At 41.1% G+C, this 15844-nt stretch overlaps 1 protein-coding gene across 1 annotated transcript in view; it reads right to left on the reverse strand.

The window, feature by feature from the left end:
• Window positions 1-13366, reverse strand: part of NIPAL2 (NIPA like domain containing 2) — a 78253-nt gene extending 64887 nt beyond the window's left edge. The window contains exon 1 of the mRNA XM_079126369.1: window positions 13016-13366. Coding sequence (XP_078982495.1) covers window positions 13016-13150 — 135 coding nt within the window. The 5' untranslated portion in view covers window positions 13151-13366. The remainder of the gene's footprint in view (window positions 1-13015) is intronic.
• Between the last annotated feature and the right edge of the window lie 2478 nt (window positions 13367-15844).

The raw sequence follows: 15844 nt of genomic DNA on the forward strand, positions 1-15844 counted from the left end.
CTGTCACCACTGTAGCTTAGTCTCTGGCTTTTTCAGGACAAACAGATGGTGGCAGCCCCAGCAAACAATTTATCTAGAATGAGGTTCAGAATGTCAGCACCAATAAGTATTACGTCTTAATTTCATTTGAAATAACAATCTTCTATTCTACTCTTTGGAGCCAGAGTGTTCTTTAGATATTTCATACTGACCTGTGTTATTATGTTATGACCTACAATCTGTGAGTGGGGCAGTTTGGCTAGATGGAGATGGGATATGATAATATAGGAATGTAAGAAGCTGGTAATATTTTGTGTCAATTCTGGCTTTGAACTCAACCATATTCCAGGCCCTACCTTCAAAACAGAAACTCAGAATCAGACCAATATGGAGCTAGTACATGGCTCAAAAGAACCATAGATTGAGAGCTGGTTCTGAATACAGTAATAGTTCTATTCAACTCCTGAGTGGAATAATGCTACCTCCTATTCTAGAAAGTAAAATGTAACTGAAATGAGAGCTCTAATCTTGAGTATCTCCAATACAGGGAGTCAGTGAACTGCTGTGGGAATGATCTTAAAGGTGTGTGTCTGTAAAAATAAAAAAGATTTTAATAAAAAAAAAAAAAGGTGTGCATGGTGAGGGGGTACATCTGCCAAACAGGCATTTAGCTCAGCCCATTCCACAGTGAATTCATGGTAAGGAGCTGGGGTTGTTCTGGATTTGTAAGTAGTAAACACGTACATATACTGCCCATCTCCAAAACAGTTATGAAGGGAAAGGAGGACAACCAAATTCTTAGAAATGAGTCCATTAATATTTAGCAATGTGTGCAACTGACTTTCAAACTACTACCTATATCTTATATAGAACTAAGAAATAGCTCACATTGTTAACAATTAATGAATGCCTAGGTGAAAAATATTGTGTTTTATTTTACTTTTTTATAGGTTTGAAAATTTTCAAACCAAGAAGTTGAAAAAACTGCTCTGCAGGTTTGATGAAATTAAAAAGAATAAGTATTTACTTAAAAATAAAGTTTAAAGGGGAGATGATAACAAGAAAAGATGCAAAGGAGAAAAACAAAACCACTGCACAATTTAAAACCACATGTAGATATTGCTTGGAAAAAAACATACCATGTGGAGGAAAAGGAGATAAAATGAAAGTGATCAGAGAGATGGTAGATACAGGAGACAGCAGGGAAGGGCACATCAGATGTTATTCATTCATTCATGCATCTATTCCACATTTATCCAGATTCAAATATTAGATTTTTATCAGGAATCAAGGACATGAAGAAAGCTCAGAAGAAGTAAAGAAAGCAACCAATAACAAACGGACCACAGTATGTCAAATACAACCATGTTCCTCAAAACCTACAGGAATGGAGGACAGTGCAAATCTACCAAGGTTGGGGAGTGTTCTCATTTCCTGTGGTCACTCCTCTGGGTGGCTTAAAACAACATAATTTACCCTCTTACAGTTCTGGAGGCCATAAGTCTAAGATCAGTTTTGTTGGAAGAGCCTTGCTCCCCGAGAGTCTCTAGGGGAGAACCCATCCCTTGCTCTCTCAGCTTTTGTTGGCTTCCATGACCTCTGGCAGCATCAGTTCAATCTCTGCCTCTGTGTTCACATCGCTCTCCTGCTCTGGGTCATATCTCCCTGTGCTCTCTCATGCCTACATGTGATGGCATTTAGGTCCACCTGAGTGATCCAGGATAATCTCTCCATCTCAAGATCCTTTCCTTAATTATATCTGCAAAGTTCTTTTATGTTCTGCAAGGTAACATTCACTGGTGACCCTGGGATTAAGACGGATGTCCTTTGGGAGATCATTATTCAGCCTACCTGAGGGACGGAGTTAGGGAAACCTCACAGGTACCTCACCAGGGTGAGTGCGTTCTGGCAATGGGTAGAGCAAGTACAAGGGCAAAAGGTGCAGTAACAAGATGTCCTGAAGAGCTTTGCAATGGAGGACCACAGCACAGCTGAGGAGGCAGGTGGGAGCCTTGTTGGGCCAAAGATCTGCGAGCAGTGCTAAGACATGAAGTGCTCTAAACTAAAGAGAGACAGGCCCAGCTTTGGTTTTGAAGAGACTTCAAAATATTTCTGGTAGTACTGTTAAGCAGCTTTCCAATATGTGGCAAAATACCTAAGATTATGGGCTTAATAGGAGGAAAGGTTAATTTTGGTGTACAATTTCAGAAGTTTCAGACCATGGTTGAATGACCCCCTTTACTTTGGGCCTATGGCAGCAAAGTACATCATGGTGGGAGTGCGTGATAGAGGATACCTGTTTGCTTCATGGTGGCCTGAAGCAAAGAGAGAAGTGGAGGGGCCAGGGTCCCAACATCCCCTTCAAGGGCATGTCCCCAATGACCTAACTTTCCCCTACTAGACCCACAGCCTAAAGATTCTACCATCTCTCAGTAGCACCATAGGCTGGCAACCAAGTCTTCAACACACAGGCCTTTGGGGGACATTTGAGATACAAATTTCAGCAAATGTGGAAGATTGACAGCAGAGAGGGAGATCAATTAGGAGACTGCTTTGGGAGCTCACACAAAAAAATAAGTGCATGGGTTGGGGTTGTGGCTCAGTGGTAGAGCACTTGCCTAGCATGTGTGGGGCACTGGGTTCAAGTCTCAGCACCACATATAAATAAATGAATAAAATAAAGGTCCATCAACATCTAAAAAATTATTAAAAAAATAAGTGCATTGAGGACAGGTAATTACAACAGGCTATAAAGAAGCTATATTAATAGTAGTAAATGTTGGCAACAACCTGAAATATGGTAATACCTTTTAGATTACTAGATGCATTGGACCATTCTTATCACTAATCTCCTTCATTCTTGTAGATAATTGAGTTGTCTGCAATACTAATCCAGAGTTAAAACTATAATCCCATATGTGAAAAAGAAGAAAGAAAAATTTTCAGTCAGGAACAGATTTTTAATTTGTTATCTTGGTTATTGCATGCTATAAGGTTATTGCATTCCTATCCTGAGAAAGTTTCATGACATTGGATCCAAGTCTGGTGATTAAAAGCCAAAAGAAAAGGTCAAGGTTATGTAACACCATATATTGTTGCTATTCTACAAGTTGTTCTGTGCCAATTTCTAATCAACCTTAAAACTTAAGCAGAAAAACCCAACATAATGCTTCCCCATACAATTAAGAACTATTACTTTCTTCTTCTTCCTTTCTTCTAAAAACTGGGAACACATTTACTGACATAATTTTATATTCCTTATTTTTAAAAATGAAATTCCACTAAGGATAAGCTCTAGTTTAAGAAGCCACTCTGTTTTTTGTTTCTGAGAAATTTAAGTTTCAGCAGGACCAATTTATGGGAAAAGGAGCATATTTAATAGCCACATCCTTTGGGAATTTTTAACACTTTGTTAAAAGGAAAACAATAGTGGAGAAAAGGAGAAATTGCAGTTGAGAAGGTCTTAATCGGTTCCTTTCCAAAACAAATTACTTCTGTATAATATCGGAAAGGGAATCTTTGAAACAAGGACAGATGTACTGAACACAAAGTACGCTATTGTTTGCATTCAGATCAATAAAGGGTCCTATAATTTTCATATTTTGCAAGAACCTATTTATAATCATAATTTTTTAAACATGCAATTCTTTGTTTCCAGTGGAACAGGAATTAGGTTGCTTTATGCAGGCCCAGCCCAGGGTTTGGGATGAGGCTCCCCGGCTAAAGCTGTGAGCTCACTCAGCTGCCTTGCTTTCCTCCACACCTGCCTGGGTTTCCAGCGGACACTCCCCTTTGGCAAACAATGCCTGCCTTGAAATCCGACTGTAGTTTGCCAGCAACTTCCCAGGAAGATGGAACTCTATGGTCTCCATCAGGTGCTAGCCACTGCCTGAGTTTCTACCTCAAGGTAAGAGGGTTCATGAGGTTGCCACTTAATGACTGACCTCTGGCAGACTCCTGAGGCCACCCACCAGACCAAATCTATCTGAAATCAAGGCAGGAATCAAGTTCAAGTTTGCTACAAGTCTTGGACATTATGACCTGGACTCTTTGCTGCCTCCAGAGGACTAGCCCTCACAGCTGAGCTAATTTCCCCTGCCTCCAAACCCCCTCCCAGAAAAACTCTCCCATCCCGCTTGCCCGGTAGCCAGGTCCCAACACGCCTCATGGTCCGCACACACATAATACCCTTAGGTCTTGTCAATGCAAATTGTTATTTGGGTCAAAAGACTCGTAAATGTTTGGCATATAAATCACAATTTCCTTCTACTTTATGGCAGTGGCAGTGGCTTATAACACAGGTCTGCTTAAATCTCGCTCACAAAGAATGGACTGCCTACTTTTCTACTACAGTGACTCAGGCAGTCACAGGCAAAGGCATATTATATTATTTCCTCACATAACAGTATTATGTTAGTCCTATGAGTTTAAAGAGTCCATCAAATTACATAAATAAGGATGACTTCACTTGAAAGCACCACTTCAAAAGTTGTTTTTCCAGTGTTCTTTAAATAAATTTAAAATTTTTATTGTAAATTGATAATTTAGAATTATGTATATTTATGGGGTAACAAAGTGATGTTATGATTTGTGATTGTGGAATAATTAAATCAGGCTAATTAATATAGGTATTGCCTCAAGTGTTTATCATTTTTTATGGTGTGAACATTTGAAATTTACTTTTAGCAATTTTGAAATGTATAATACACTCTATTCGCCACCTGAGCAACAGACATAAAACTAACCTCACCTTATTCCCCTTGAGACTTTGTACCCCTTGACCATGTCTCTCAGGCCTCCCACCTCTCAGTTGGTATACCACCAATCTACTCTGTCTCTATGAGACTGATTGTTTTAGATTCCATATAGAAGTGAGAATAGGTGGTATTTCCCTTTTTGTGCTTGGCTTATTTCACTTAGCATAATGTTCTCTAATTCAATATTGTTGAAAACGACAGAATTTCCTTCCTCTTTAAGACTCAATAGTATTACTTTGTGTATATATATATACCACATATTCTTTATCCGGTTATCTCTCAATGGACACGTAGGTTGATTCTCTTTGTTGACTATTATGAATTTTGAGTATAGCAATGAACATGGGGGTGCAGACATCTCTTCAACATACTGATTTCAAATCTTTTGGGTAAACATCCTGGAGTGGGATTGCTGGATCATGTGGTAGATCTATTTTTAGTTTTTCTGAGGCAGTTTCTCAAGTATATCTAAAGTATTCTTCCCCCTGGCCCCAGGCAGCATAAAAATGCAGGTACATTTTGAAGACCTAGTCTATGTTTTCTCACTTATTTGATCACTCCCCATACTGCCCTATTGAGAAGGGCTTTCTGCTCATGATTTTTATCAGGTTGTATTTCTGAATCTTGTTGTTGATTAGTTAATCTTGATTTCTCCCTTTGACTTTCCTATCAATAGGAAAGACCAGAGGCCTTTCTAGAATTTCTTTGATGGGGAGGGGATAAGTCTAGAACTTAGAAATAAGTCACTGCCTGGAGATGATGCTAATGAAAATGTTTCAGAAAGTAATCCTGTAATCTAAGCTTTTAAAGAGATTACTGCCTAGGTCCTACCCACAAAGTCAAGACAGCCCAAATGGGGAGTTCTTTTGTGGGGGACAATCATGTGAGCCAGGATACAGAAAGGGAATATCCTGAAGGAGCTAAGACAGGCATTAGCCTCAGGTTTTCCCACTAAGACAATGATTCACAGTAGGAGGAGTTGAGTCCACTAGTAGGAACTGCTGTTTGGCGCATACAGTATCCCCTTCTCCTGGTTATAGAACCCCCTAGTTTGTAGGGGCATCCAGTCCTTTCCAAGGGCACCCATATGCTTCAGGGACCCTAAGCCCAGTTATTCTGACCATGGCGACTTACATGGGACAGAACATTCTCCAAAACTCATCCAGTCAGAGGAAAGTCCATGTTTTCTCATTAGTGGTAGAGAAGACTAAGCTCTTCTCTCCTGGAAGTCAAGAAGCATGTAACCTAGAGGTAAGTCTGCTACAGCAGGATACAACCCTGAAGAACAAAAGCTGAAAATAAGAGTCAGAAATAGTGTTCACAATTTGATCCCCTGAATCAAGGCTGGTCTGAGCTTGAATTCTTCTAGCTTTGTTCTGTATCCAGTGGATTAACTACCTGTATTATTCAAGCAAGTTAAAGTTAAGTTTTGTATAATACGCAATCTAAAGCCTCTTAACTTTCAAAGCATTCTTGGTAGGAAAGTTTCAATCAGAAGACAGAGGAAAGACTGACCACTTCGGTAAGATAAAGAAATAAGGCCAGTGGTTCAAGTTCTTGAAAGAGGGAAACAAGTTTAAAGCCACAAAGAAAGGAAAATCTGGTGATTTAGGAAATCAGTGCTGAGGTCATAGGCAGGCAGCAGGACACTCATTTTATGTAGATCTGGTATGACCTGCCAACCTCAGGGCGGGTCTAGAAGGAATCATGATGAAACCCAATCCTCAATGAGGCGTGGAGCGCATGGCTAAACATATATCTACTTGTATTGACATTAGGGCTCATCAGCCAGCACCTCCTGATGTGTGCCAGCGATGACAGGAGACCATGGTGAGAGTGACCATGGGCCAGGCAAGAGACAAGGTGAGGCAAAGGTACAGCTGTAGCTGGATGTGGCTGTGCACACCTCTAACCCCAGCTACTTGGAAGGTGAGGCAGGAGGAAGGCAAGTTGGAGGTCAGCCTGAGCAACTTAGTGAGACACTGTCTCAAAATAAAAAATTAAAAAGGGGTAGGGGTGTAGCTTAGTGGTAGAGCACACCTGGATTCTATCCCCCATACTGGGGGGAAAGATAGTATGGGCATACATTTTCTGAGAGCTTTGTGAAGGGAAATTGAGTCTTACTTGATAGCCCCCAGGCAATCAGGACACTGGTGGCCCATGAAAGACCAAGTAAAGAGCTTTGACTTTATGTAAAACCTAAGTCAGCTGGAACACAGGGCAAGGGAAAGGGAGGTTAATAAAAGAAATAAACTGAGTAGAGGAATACAGGTTCTTCAGGAAAAAAACAAAGCCAACCTAAACAAAACAAAAAACCCAACAAAAACCTAAGCTAAAATAAATGGCACAAAGTCTTACCTTAATTCTGAATAAGCCTTCTCAGAGTATTGGTCTCCTGGTTGGTTAAAATATGGTCAGAGTCTACGAAATATGATCACACTACTGCCACCAAACACCTCTGTCAGCTGTTACCAACGCTATACATCCTGTCTCCCCAACCTAGAAGTCTGGAAAATGGCAGAAGACCTGAGAAGAATTCTTGGCTTAGCACATCAAGATACCAAGTGTTCCAATGAGGAAACTACTCTAACTAGGAAGTTTTCTGGAATGTGACTCTTGGAGAATAAAGAGGAAGTGAACATCAAAGGGCATGAGGAAGACACTAGGTATAGAGAAACAGTGGGTTAAAGAAAGCAAAGTGACATCAAATAACTGACATGATTTTTCTGATGTCCATTTGCAAGGAGCTAAGTCCAAAAATTACTAGAAATCTATATTTTGTGAAATTTCATATAATATAGGTGGATTGTAATATTACTAATAATAGGTAGTGCTTACTGGGCGCTTTCTGTGTGTCTGGCACTTTGCTCTTTGACATCTATTATTTTATTCTTATAACCTCACAAGGTATGTATGTATGTATGCATAAAATGTTATTTCTATTTCAATAGAGAATGCCAAGAAATGGAGAAATCAAGAAACTAGTCAACACATAGAGCAAAGAGGTTGAGTTTTAAAAACTACTATACAGGAACAAAAAATAAGTTTTGAGAATGTCATCCTTTCCATGGTGAGCTTTCAAGGTCAACTGGAACATCAGCCACATATTAAAAAGAAATTGTTTAAATAATTCTTTTAGGCAAGCAAAAGGCATACACTTTCCAAACTACCTAAGTGAGATATGTAAATTGAATAGTCATAGTAATGCTAATGCTCTTAAACCTTTAAAAATCATAGAATATATAACTGCAAATAGAATTATCTAGATGAATAAATTATTACAATAAATTCTTACAAGGCAAACACCCTTATAATCACTATTCAGATAAAGAAAGGGAAATTGGGCCTCCATCAAGCCTCTCTGCCCCATTCCATCACAGTGACCTCCCTCATGCCAAAGAACCACTGGCCTGATTTTGACAATCCTTTCTTTTTCCTTATAGGTTTGTCACCCAAGTATGTATTCCCGAAGACTGTAGCTCAATGTTGTCCATTTTTTCTACTATGCCTTTCAAGTCTATTTTAGTCCATAGCTTCTTTCTCTCTCCACTTCCCCTTGTAAAGAATGATTTTTGAATAAACCAGACCTTGCAAACCTGTAAACTGGCAGTTTTCCAAAGCCTGGATTTGGCTGAGTGTATCAATGCAAATATTATAACTAGTTAGTAAAAATCAAGCCATAAGGAGGGTGTCAGGTGGATTTAAATGCAAACACCTGTTCTGCCAAATTCATAAGTGCATTAAAACTCAGTTCCTCTAACAATGTTGCTCTTTTTTTTTTTTTTTTAACATAGTTTGGATACAGTTGCTTTAAGGTAACCTGCCTCTTTCTTTCTTACTGATGCCTTATACATTCATTTCCAAGAAAATCTGGTAACAGAAAAATGCCACACTGGATATATAAGGCAGGCAAAGAAATCAATAAGTATAAACAAAAAAAAAAAAGGATTTTTTCCTTAGGGAGAAAATGAAAATGACCACCAACTTCTATCCAACCTTTGGATTAACTGAACATTTTGGCACTTTTATTTCTTTAAGAGGTAGTCATATGCAGCTACTGGCAGAAAAGACATATGATATCAAAGCAAAATCAAAATTGCTGATTTTTCTTAAGTACAGCAAGACAAACCATACCCATTTCTCCCTTCACATTCACTCTCACCACCACATTCTTTTCAAACCCCAGTCTCTAGCAGTGGCCTTCGGGCATGGAATAAAAATAACTTTGCCATTAAACCTACTTGCTTTAAGATCTTGGGGCAAGTTATTCAACACAGGTTCCCTACATGAACAGTGAGGATAAAATGTACCTTATGAAGTTGTTGGGGGCTCAAATGAGATAATAGCTACACAGTGTCACATAGTAAATGCATAACAAATGTCAGTCTCTTTGCTTTGCCTCTTCCCTGCCAACTTCTATCAATTTTCCTTCAAATCCGTTGACTTTAAAAATTCAAGCCATTGACAATCAAAAGTTCAAAACAAGGACATAAAAAATTCTGAGTTTTCATCTCACCCTATGCAGAATCATCCTTTCTGACAATGTCCTTGTGAATTGAGCTATTTAGCACTGGGCATAAACTTGAAGAACCAGCAACAAAAACCCTCCTTTGCAGTATTTTCTGCCTTCCACCTCTCCTGCCTGTTCCCTCTGTTCCCTCTACCACCTCTCTGGGTTAGTCTTTATTTGTTCAACCGTGTAGCACACAGGGGCCTGGAGTGCTTCCACTCCAAACCTAACTTTATTGGTAAGGAAACTGAGGTCGGAGAAAGGAAGTGACTTGCTCAGGTACACTCAGCTAATTAATGGTGAAGACAATAGCCTCATCAGGGCTACTCCTTGGTCATTCCTATTACATAATCCTGCTCATCCTTACTGGTTACAAATCAGATGCCCACAGGGTCAGTAGGTAAAAGAAATGAGAGCAGGGCTGGGGATATAACACGGTTGGTAGAGTGCTTGCCTTGCAAGCACAAGGCCCTGGGTTCAATCCCCAGTACCGCAAAAAAAAAAAAAAAAAAGAGAGAGAGAGAGAGAGAGCAAAGGTAGGGGCCAAAGCGGGGAGGGGGGCAGGGGGTATTTGGGTCACTGAACATGAGCTCCATCCAGTTTACAGTGATCTTCTAGGAAAGAGGGCTCTGTATTGCTAGAACTTCTAATAGTTAAGGAGATGATGGAAACTTGAAATTTTATGGTTAATTTCATTTGCAAATGTTGACAATATATCAAACACTTGAAAATGTCTCTTCAGGTAAAATAAGACACATCTATGCATGGGAATTAGTCTACAGCTGGTCAGTGGAGGGCTCTGTCTGCTACCCAGCCTAATTTAAATTTATTTTATTTTATTTGCTTTGATTCTTGCACACCCTGCTCAAAAAACTTCAAGGGCTCCTGATTGTCTGTAGATAAAGTCTAAACTCCCCCACCAGTCCTTTATGGCAATCCAGGACCACAGCCAAGGCCCTAAGCCCTACTTCTACCTTGCAGTCCATTTCTGTCTTCTGCTGCAGCTAATGTATTGTCCTTTACATATAAAAATGTGCAGAAAGGCACTTGCCCAGTTCTCCAGGGCTACTCCTTGGTCTCTAGGCTTTTTCCACCTGTGCATTTCTATCACAAAACCCTGCCTATCCTTAAATGTCCAGTTCCAAAACCATTCTCCATGAACACATCCCAAATGACCTCTGCTGAAAGCCACCTTGCTCAGAATTTCCACAGGACTTTATTATCACTTACACACACTACCATATACCCCTTGTCCTGGAGTTACTTACATCTTCCCAATCACCTAGTAACATTCCTGGAAGGAAAGGTTTGGGTCTTGGATAATACTGAATATCCCCACAGTACGTTCAATAAACATCTTAGGAACACTCCTTTTGTACTGAAAACTTGTGGATTCAACTGTGCAGAACTGTCACATCCATACTTCTATAGCAGGGCTTTTACCAAGTAGAAAGGGTCTTGCATGCAAAAGGATGACCACTTCACCTTCCTGGCTCCCCAAGACATCCTCCCTACTGAGTTATCACTTCCTACTTGCTTTGAGATTTCCTCCTCCAGAAGCACTCATGTTTCTGCCTCAGACATTGTTTCTAAGCAGCTACTATTAAATATCCATGTCCTACAAGAAAGCATTTCAGGGGAGTTGTCTTTCTCCATAGAGTAAGATTAATTAATCAGATCTGATGGTAATCACTGTGAACGGTACAGAGAACTGGACTAACAGCAAACAGACACTGTGCAAATATTTCAGATGTGATAAAACCAATGAACCCTAAAAAGGATCACTAAACTTTGGCTAGCCAGCAACCAAGGATAATTGTGATCGCCAGAGTCAGAAACTTATATCTCACGCTTTTTTTTTTCTGGAGCTGCACCCATGTTCAGCCATCTCTAATTAGTTAGTGTCAAAAAAGAAAAGAAAGAAAAATTGGACTCCATTTAATTTTTACTGGCCTGGTCAACACTAGGGGCACTCACTAAAATGTGTGTTGAATGGATTTTAAAAAATCAATTTTTATTCTTGCTTAACATGAAAGTAATTATCCTTTCAGCAATTACTGAAAGGAAAAAATACTACAGTAGTATTAGTCTAAATTTGCACAATAAGGGAAAAAGCTGATACAGTCTTTTTTCAAACTAATAGTTTAGATGTCAGCTCAGTAATTTCATTTAGCATATGGAGGTCACTCCCTTTCTAACATGTACAAATATGAACTGTCAAAGGCAAGTTAAAAGCTTTGCAAACATTATTTGTCTTACATTTAATGTCACATGACAATCTGTGTTTGGGTAACAGGAGCCAAGACAATCAAGAATTCCAGGAAATGTTAAAGAACATTAATGACTGCAGATGATTTCACTGTGAAAACAATGTTTTCTTCTATTCTGGATGATACCATGGTAGGTCATATGTACTAAACTCTAATTTCTTCACCAAGAGTGGGTAATTCATCCCTAAACTTTCACTGGAAATGCTTCTAGTATAAGTGTAGTATACCAGATTCCAAGAAATTTCTGTAAAAAGTGACTCTTTTCTTTGTAACTCCTGTGAGTGTAAGGCAGGGGACAGAATAAATCTTTCAGTCCCCCCAGGTTTCCCATTTTAATATCTCCTGTGACAAAGCAGACTTGAAACAATACTCTTCCGTCTGTTCAAAACCTATAAGGTGGACATGCGTATTTAGTCTTTATATAAATAAATTATCATCTGAGTTTAGAAACATCCAAAACACCATTCAAGCATAAAAGGAATCTAGACCTTTGATATTGGTTAAAATCCCACACTTACTCCAAAGGCAACAAATATTTTATGGTTAAAATTTGTAAAATAAAAAGATTCGTGGTTTTGTTAAAGAATAATAAAGTAACACTTAGGAAAAGAGAAGGCAGCTTGGAACCCACTGCATCAAATTCACTTGCCCCCACGTAAAAGAATATAAATGCTGCAAGAGGCAGGCCTGAGGGCTGGCCAGGACTCTATTTTTCTTTTCTTTTCTTTTCTTTTCTTTTCTTTTCTTTTCTTTTCTTTCTTTCTTTCTTTCTTTCTTTCTTTCTTCTTTCTTTCTTTCTTTCTTCCTTTTTTTTTTTTTTTTAAATCTTAGACTCAGTCCCTCTCCACTCAAAAAGGCAGCTCCAGTCCCCGTTGATACTGTTAAATGTACGTGTTTCTAGCATAAACCGGCGTTGTTTATGCTGATGTTTTCCCAAAGGGTCGTTGATGAAAGAGAGACCCATGCAACTACGACCTGAGAATATCAGTGGAAATGGAAGCACTATGCTGTGGCCCTTGGGGACACACCACCTGAGCATCTATGTAGAGGGTTGACAGTCGGATGCCCTTAATGAGTTTTCTACCTCTAAGAACCCGGTGTCACTTTTTTTTTTTTTTTTTTTTTTTGACTGTACAGGGTTCTGGGGTGAAAATGAGTGAAGATTCGCCCACACCCTGGGGATCCTTCTGGGAGAAGGGTGTGCACTTGGGCGGGGGAGGCGGGATCGCTGGGGACCAAGGCCCTGCGAGGAGCCTCGGAGGTCAAGGCCACATACTGGCCTCCTCTCCCAGTGAGACGCCTGGTGGGGAAGGGAGGTCCCCCTCCCTGCCAGACGAGAGGGAGTCAAGTCAAGTGTGGCATCACGCGTGTCAGCTCGTCCCACTGGCAGGGCCGGCCTCGCTCCGAGAGTGGGCAGGAGGCGGCCGAGCTGCACCGGCGCCCGCAGCCTCCGCCCGGCCTGCGCGCGGATGGCGGGCGGCGCGGGCGGCTGCCCTTACCTGGTTCCTGCGGTACCACTCGCCTGACAGCGAGCCGTTGCCCGCGTCCGGCGCCCAGTATGTGAAGTTGCTGGACAGCTCGTCCAGGGCGGCCGAGGCGGCGTCCCCGGGGCCCGCGGGCGCCAGCGCCGCCATTAGGTCTCGCTCCCCGCGCTCGGGCTCCGGGCTGCGGCCGTCTCCCCGCGGGGCCGCCCCGCCAGCAGGCCGCGCCGCAGCCACTTCCTGCTGGGTGGCCCTGCGAGCTGGCACGCCGCGGCCACCTGGCTCCCGCCCCCGCGCGGCTGCAGGTGCGGCGCCCTTCCGCCAGCCCTGCCCCGCGCCGCCGCCGCCTCCCGAGCTCCTGCCGGAGCCCGCGCTCTGCGGCCTCCAGCCCGCAGCGGCCGGCGCCACGCCGCGGGGCAGAACCCAAGCCAGGGCGCCCGCCGCCTGCCCTTGTCGGGCGAGAATTTGGTCTCCAATACCCTTCTGCAAATATCTCTCCGAGTGAATGGGAGAGAAAGGAACCATTGGCTAATAATCCAAAGCGCTACCTTAGCCGGATGGCACCTGGCAATTTCAGTTCTTTATTACATGTGCAGGGATTCGCATATATGGATTTAAAATTGTTTGCATATGGAAAAGTCAAGAGTTCCTCAAAATATTGTGAACGATGAGCGAATGAAGATCTCAGCAATTAAATCTTAGTGCCAGCACTTGCGAGATTCTTACTAACTGTTCCTGGAATGAAGACGGAATCCCCAGTGGTAACTGGAGGACCTAACATGTATTTGATGACTGAATGGGGTTTGTTTCAGAAGGAATGGCTGAAAAGTTGCCAGCTGCTCCATATAAAATTTTAAGACAGGGGAGAAATGTGAAATGAGAAAGGAATGATGTTAAGAACTCTAACCAGATGTTCTGGTTTTACCTGTTGTCAAATTCTGTGTTACTGCAATGTTCGGTAAGGTATCTCTCACTTTAAGAATTCCATGATTCTACATTGTTGCCTGAAGCGTTGGGACTTGGAATTCTTTCATTAACACAATGCTGAGATTTTTCCTACATAATGTGCTTAAATAATGTCTGTTCATGAAAGGAGACCTTGGAGAAAGATAACTGCGCCTTAGCAGGGAATAGTGAAGGTCGTGACTATTTCTTAGGGGAAATGTGCAAATGAGAGAACAGTCATTTCAGATACAGAAAAAAAAAAAAAAAAAAAAAAAAAGACGAATCCTCTCAGTAGTTGTGTAGTTTCTTGCTCCAGCAACAAAAACATTCAATGAACAGTTAATAATGATAGTTTAACTATTCCTAATTTAAAGAGGCCAATTCATTTCAAATAAATATCTGAAGGAAAAGTCCCTCTCTTTTTTTTTAATAACCACATTAATTCATCTTGGTTGACTTTATTAAATGCTTCCTTCTCTTCGTATGCTTTAGGGTGCAAATAACAGAAGATCCAAATACAAGTGGCTTAAGCAATAAGCATCTTTTATAGTAAAAGGAATGTTTCTCTACGCGTGGTTCTATAATGTTGCCACTTGGATTTTTCTGCTCTGTCATGCATGAGACACTGGCCTAGTCCTTTTTAAAAAGTTTAGCTTTCCCCAGAACCCCACCCCCCCAACCTCTCCGCCCCCGAGATTCCATTGGCCAGAAGGGGTCACATGCCTGTATTCTACACTCAAGGGAGATTGGGAAAGTGATTCTTGGGCTTTTCCCAGCCTTGAGAGTAGGTGAACTTTGCCACCAGGAAGAACAAGAGTGGGAATGGCAGAGGAAACCAGCAGAGCCTGGCATTATCACTTTTTTTTTTTTAAGTATTTTTTATCAGCCAGTATGTAAGTATTCTTGCAGTCTCTAACAAGCAAAATACTAAACACATCATGTTCCCTTCCAGTTTAAAATGCCTCGAATTCTCACCATTGACACAATAAAGTTCATGTTTTAAACCTGGCATGCGATCCTTTATGATCCGGCTCCTATTCTCTGCTGCACTCAACTCGTTCTCACTTTATTTTTTTTTAACTTAAAAAATCATTTTCAGTTTCTTTATATTTGTTTAAAACCCTAATTTTGGAGGAAGACAGTATTTGCTGCAGGAAGATATGATGTATAGCCTATGACGTTGGTGTTCAGCGGATTCCAAGATGTCATTGCCATTGCTGCTGCTGTCCTAGTGTGTGTGGGTGGTTGAAATGAAGAATTCGTGACCAGAGTTCCTTCCCACACAGTTCACAGGGAGGCGGCAGGAATGCCGTGTGAACTATTTTGGTCCCAGCTGTGTAGGCAGAGCTGTGGAGACTGTTCTGTGCTTTGTGGTGGCCTCTGCCTCTTGCAGGGTTCTGCAGGGGATATCCTGTTCACTTTACAGGATGCCAAAAGTGTTTGATCAGTCTCCCGTCCTCAGTGCTGCAACCTGAAGGTCTATCTTCCTCGATTAATTCGAAGAATTCTATTCAGGTACCACATCATTTGAAGTGGCTCTTTGCCATGAACTTGGAGAGCAGGATCACATTTGCCCACCTTGCTTAGGATCTTCTACTTGCAACATAAAAGAAGATGAAAAAAGATGAATTTCTTTTAAAAATTATATTTGGCAAGAAATCAGTCAACCCTAGTTATTGACTGTGTAACTATCTAAGGGTAAAGAGTAATTTAAAACTCTCACATCATATACAAAGCCAATTCCTGATTAGTGACTTTAATGAGAAAAAGCAAAACTTGATATCTTTTTAGAATAACATTATGAGGTAATCCCTACAAAAGATAGTTTGCAGTTTGTTAAAGAATGGAAATAATGAAGTCAGATTACTGTGTGTCAAATCCTGACTCCACTGCTTATTTGCT

Source organism: Sciurus vulgaris, assembly GCF_902686455.1.
Source record: "Sciurus vulgaris genome assembly, chromosome: 1".
Taxonomy (NCBI): domain Eukaryota; kingdom Metazoa; phylum Chordata; class Mammalia; order Rodentia; family Sciuridae; genus Sciurus; species Sciurus vulgaris.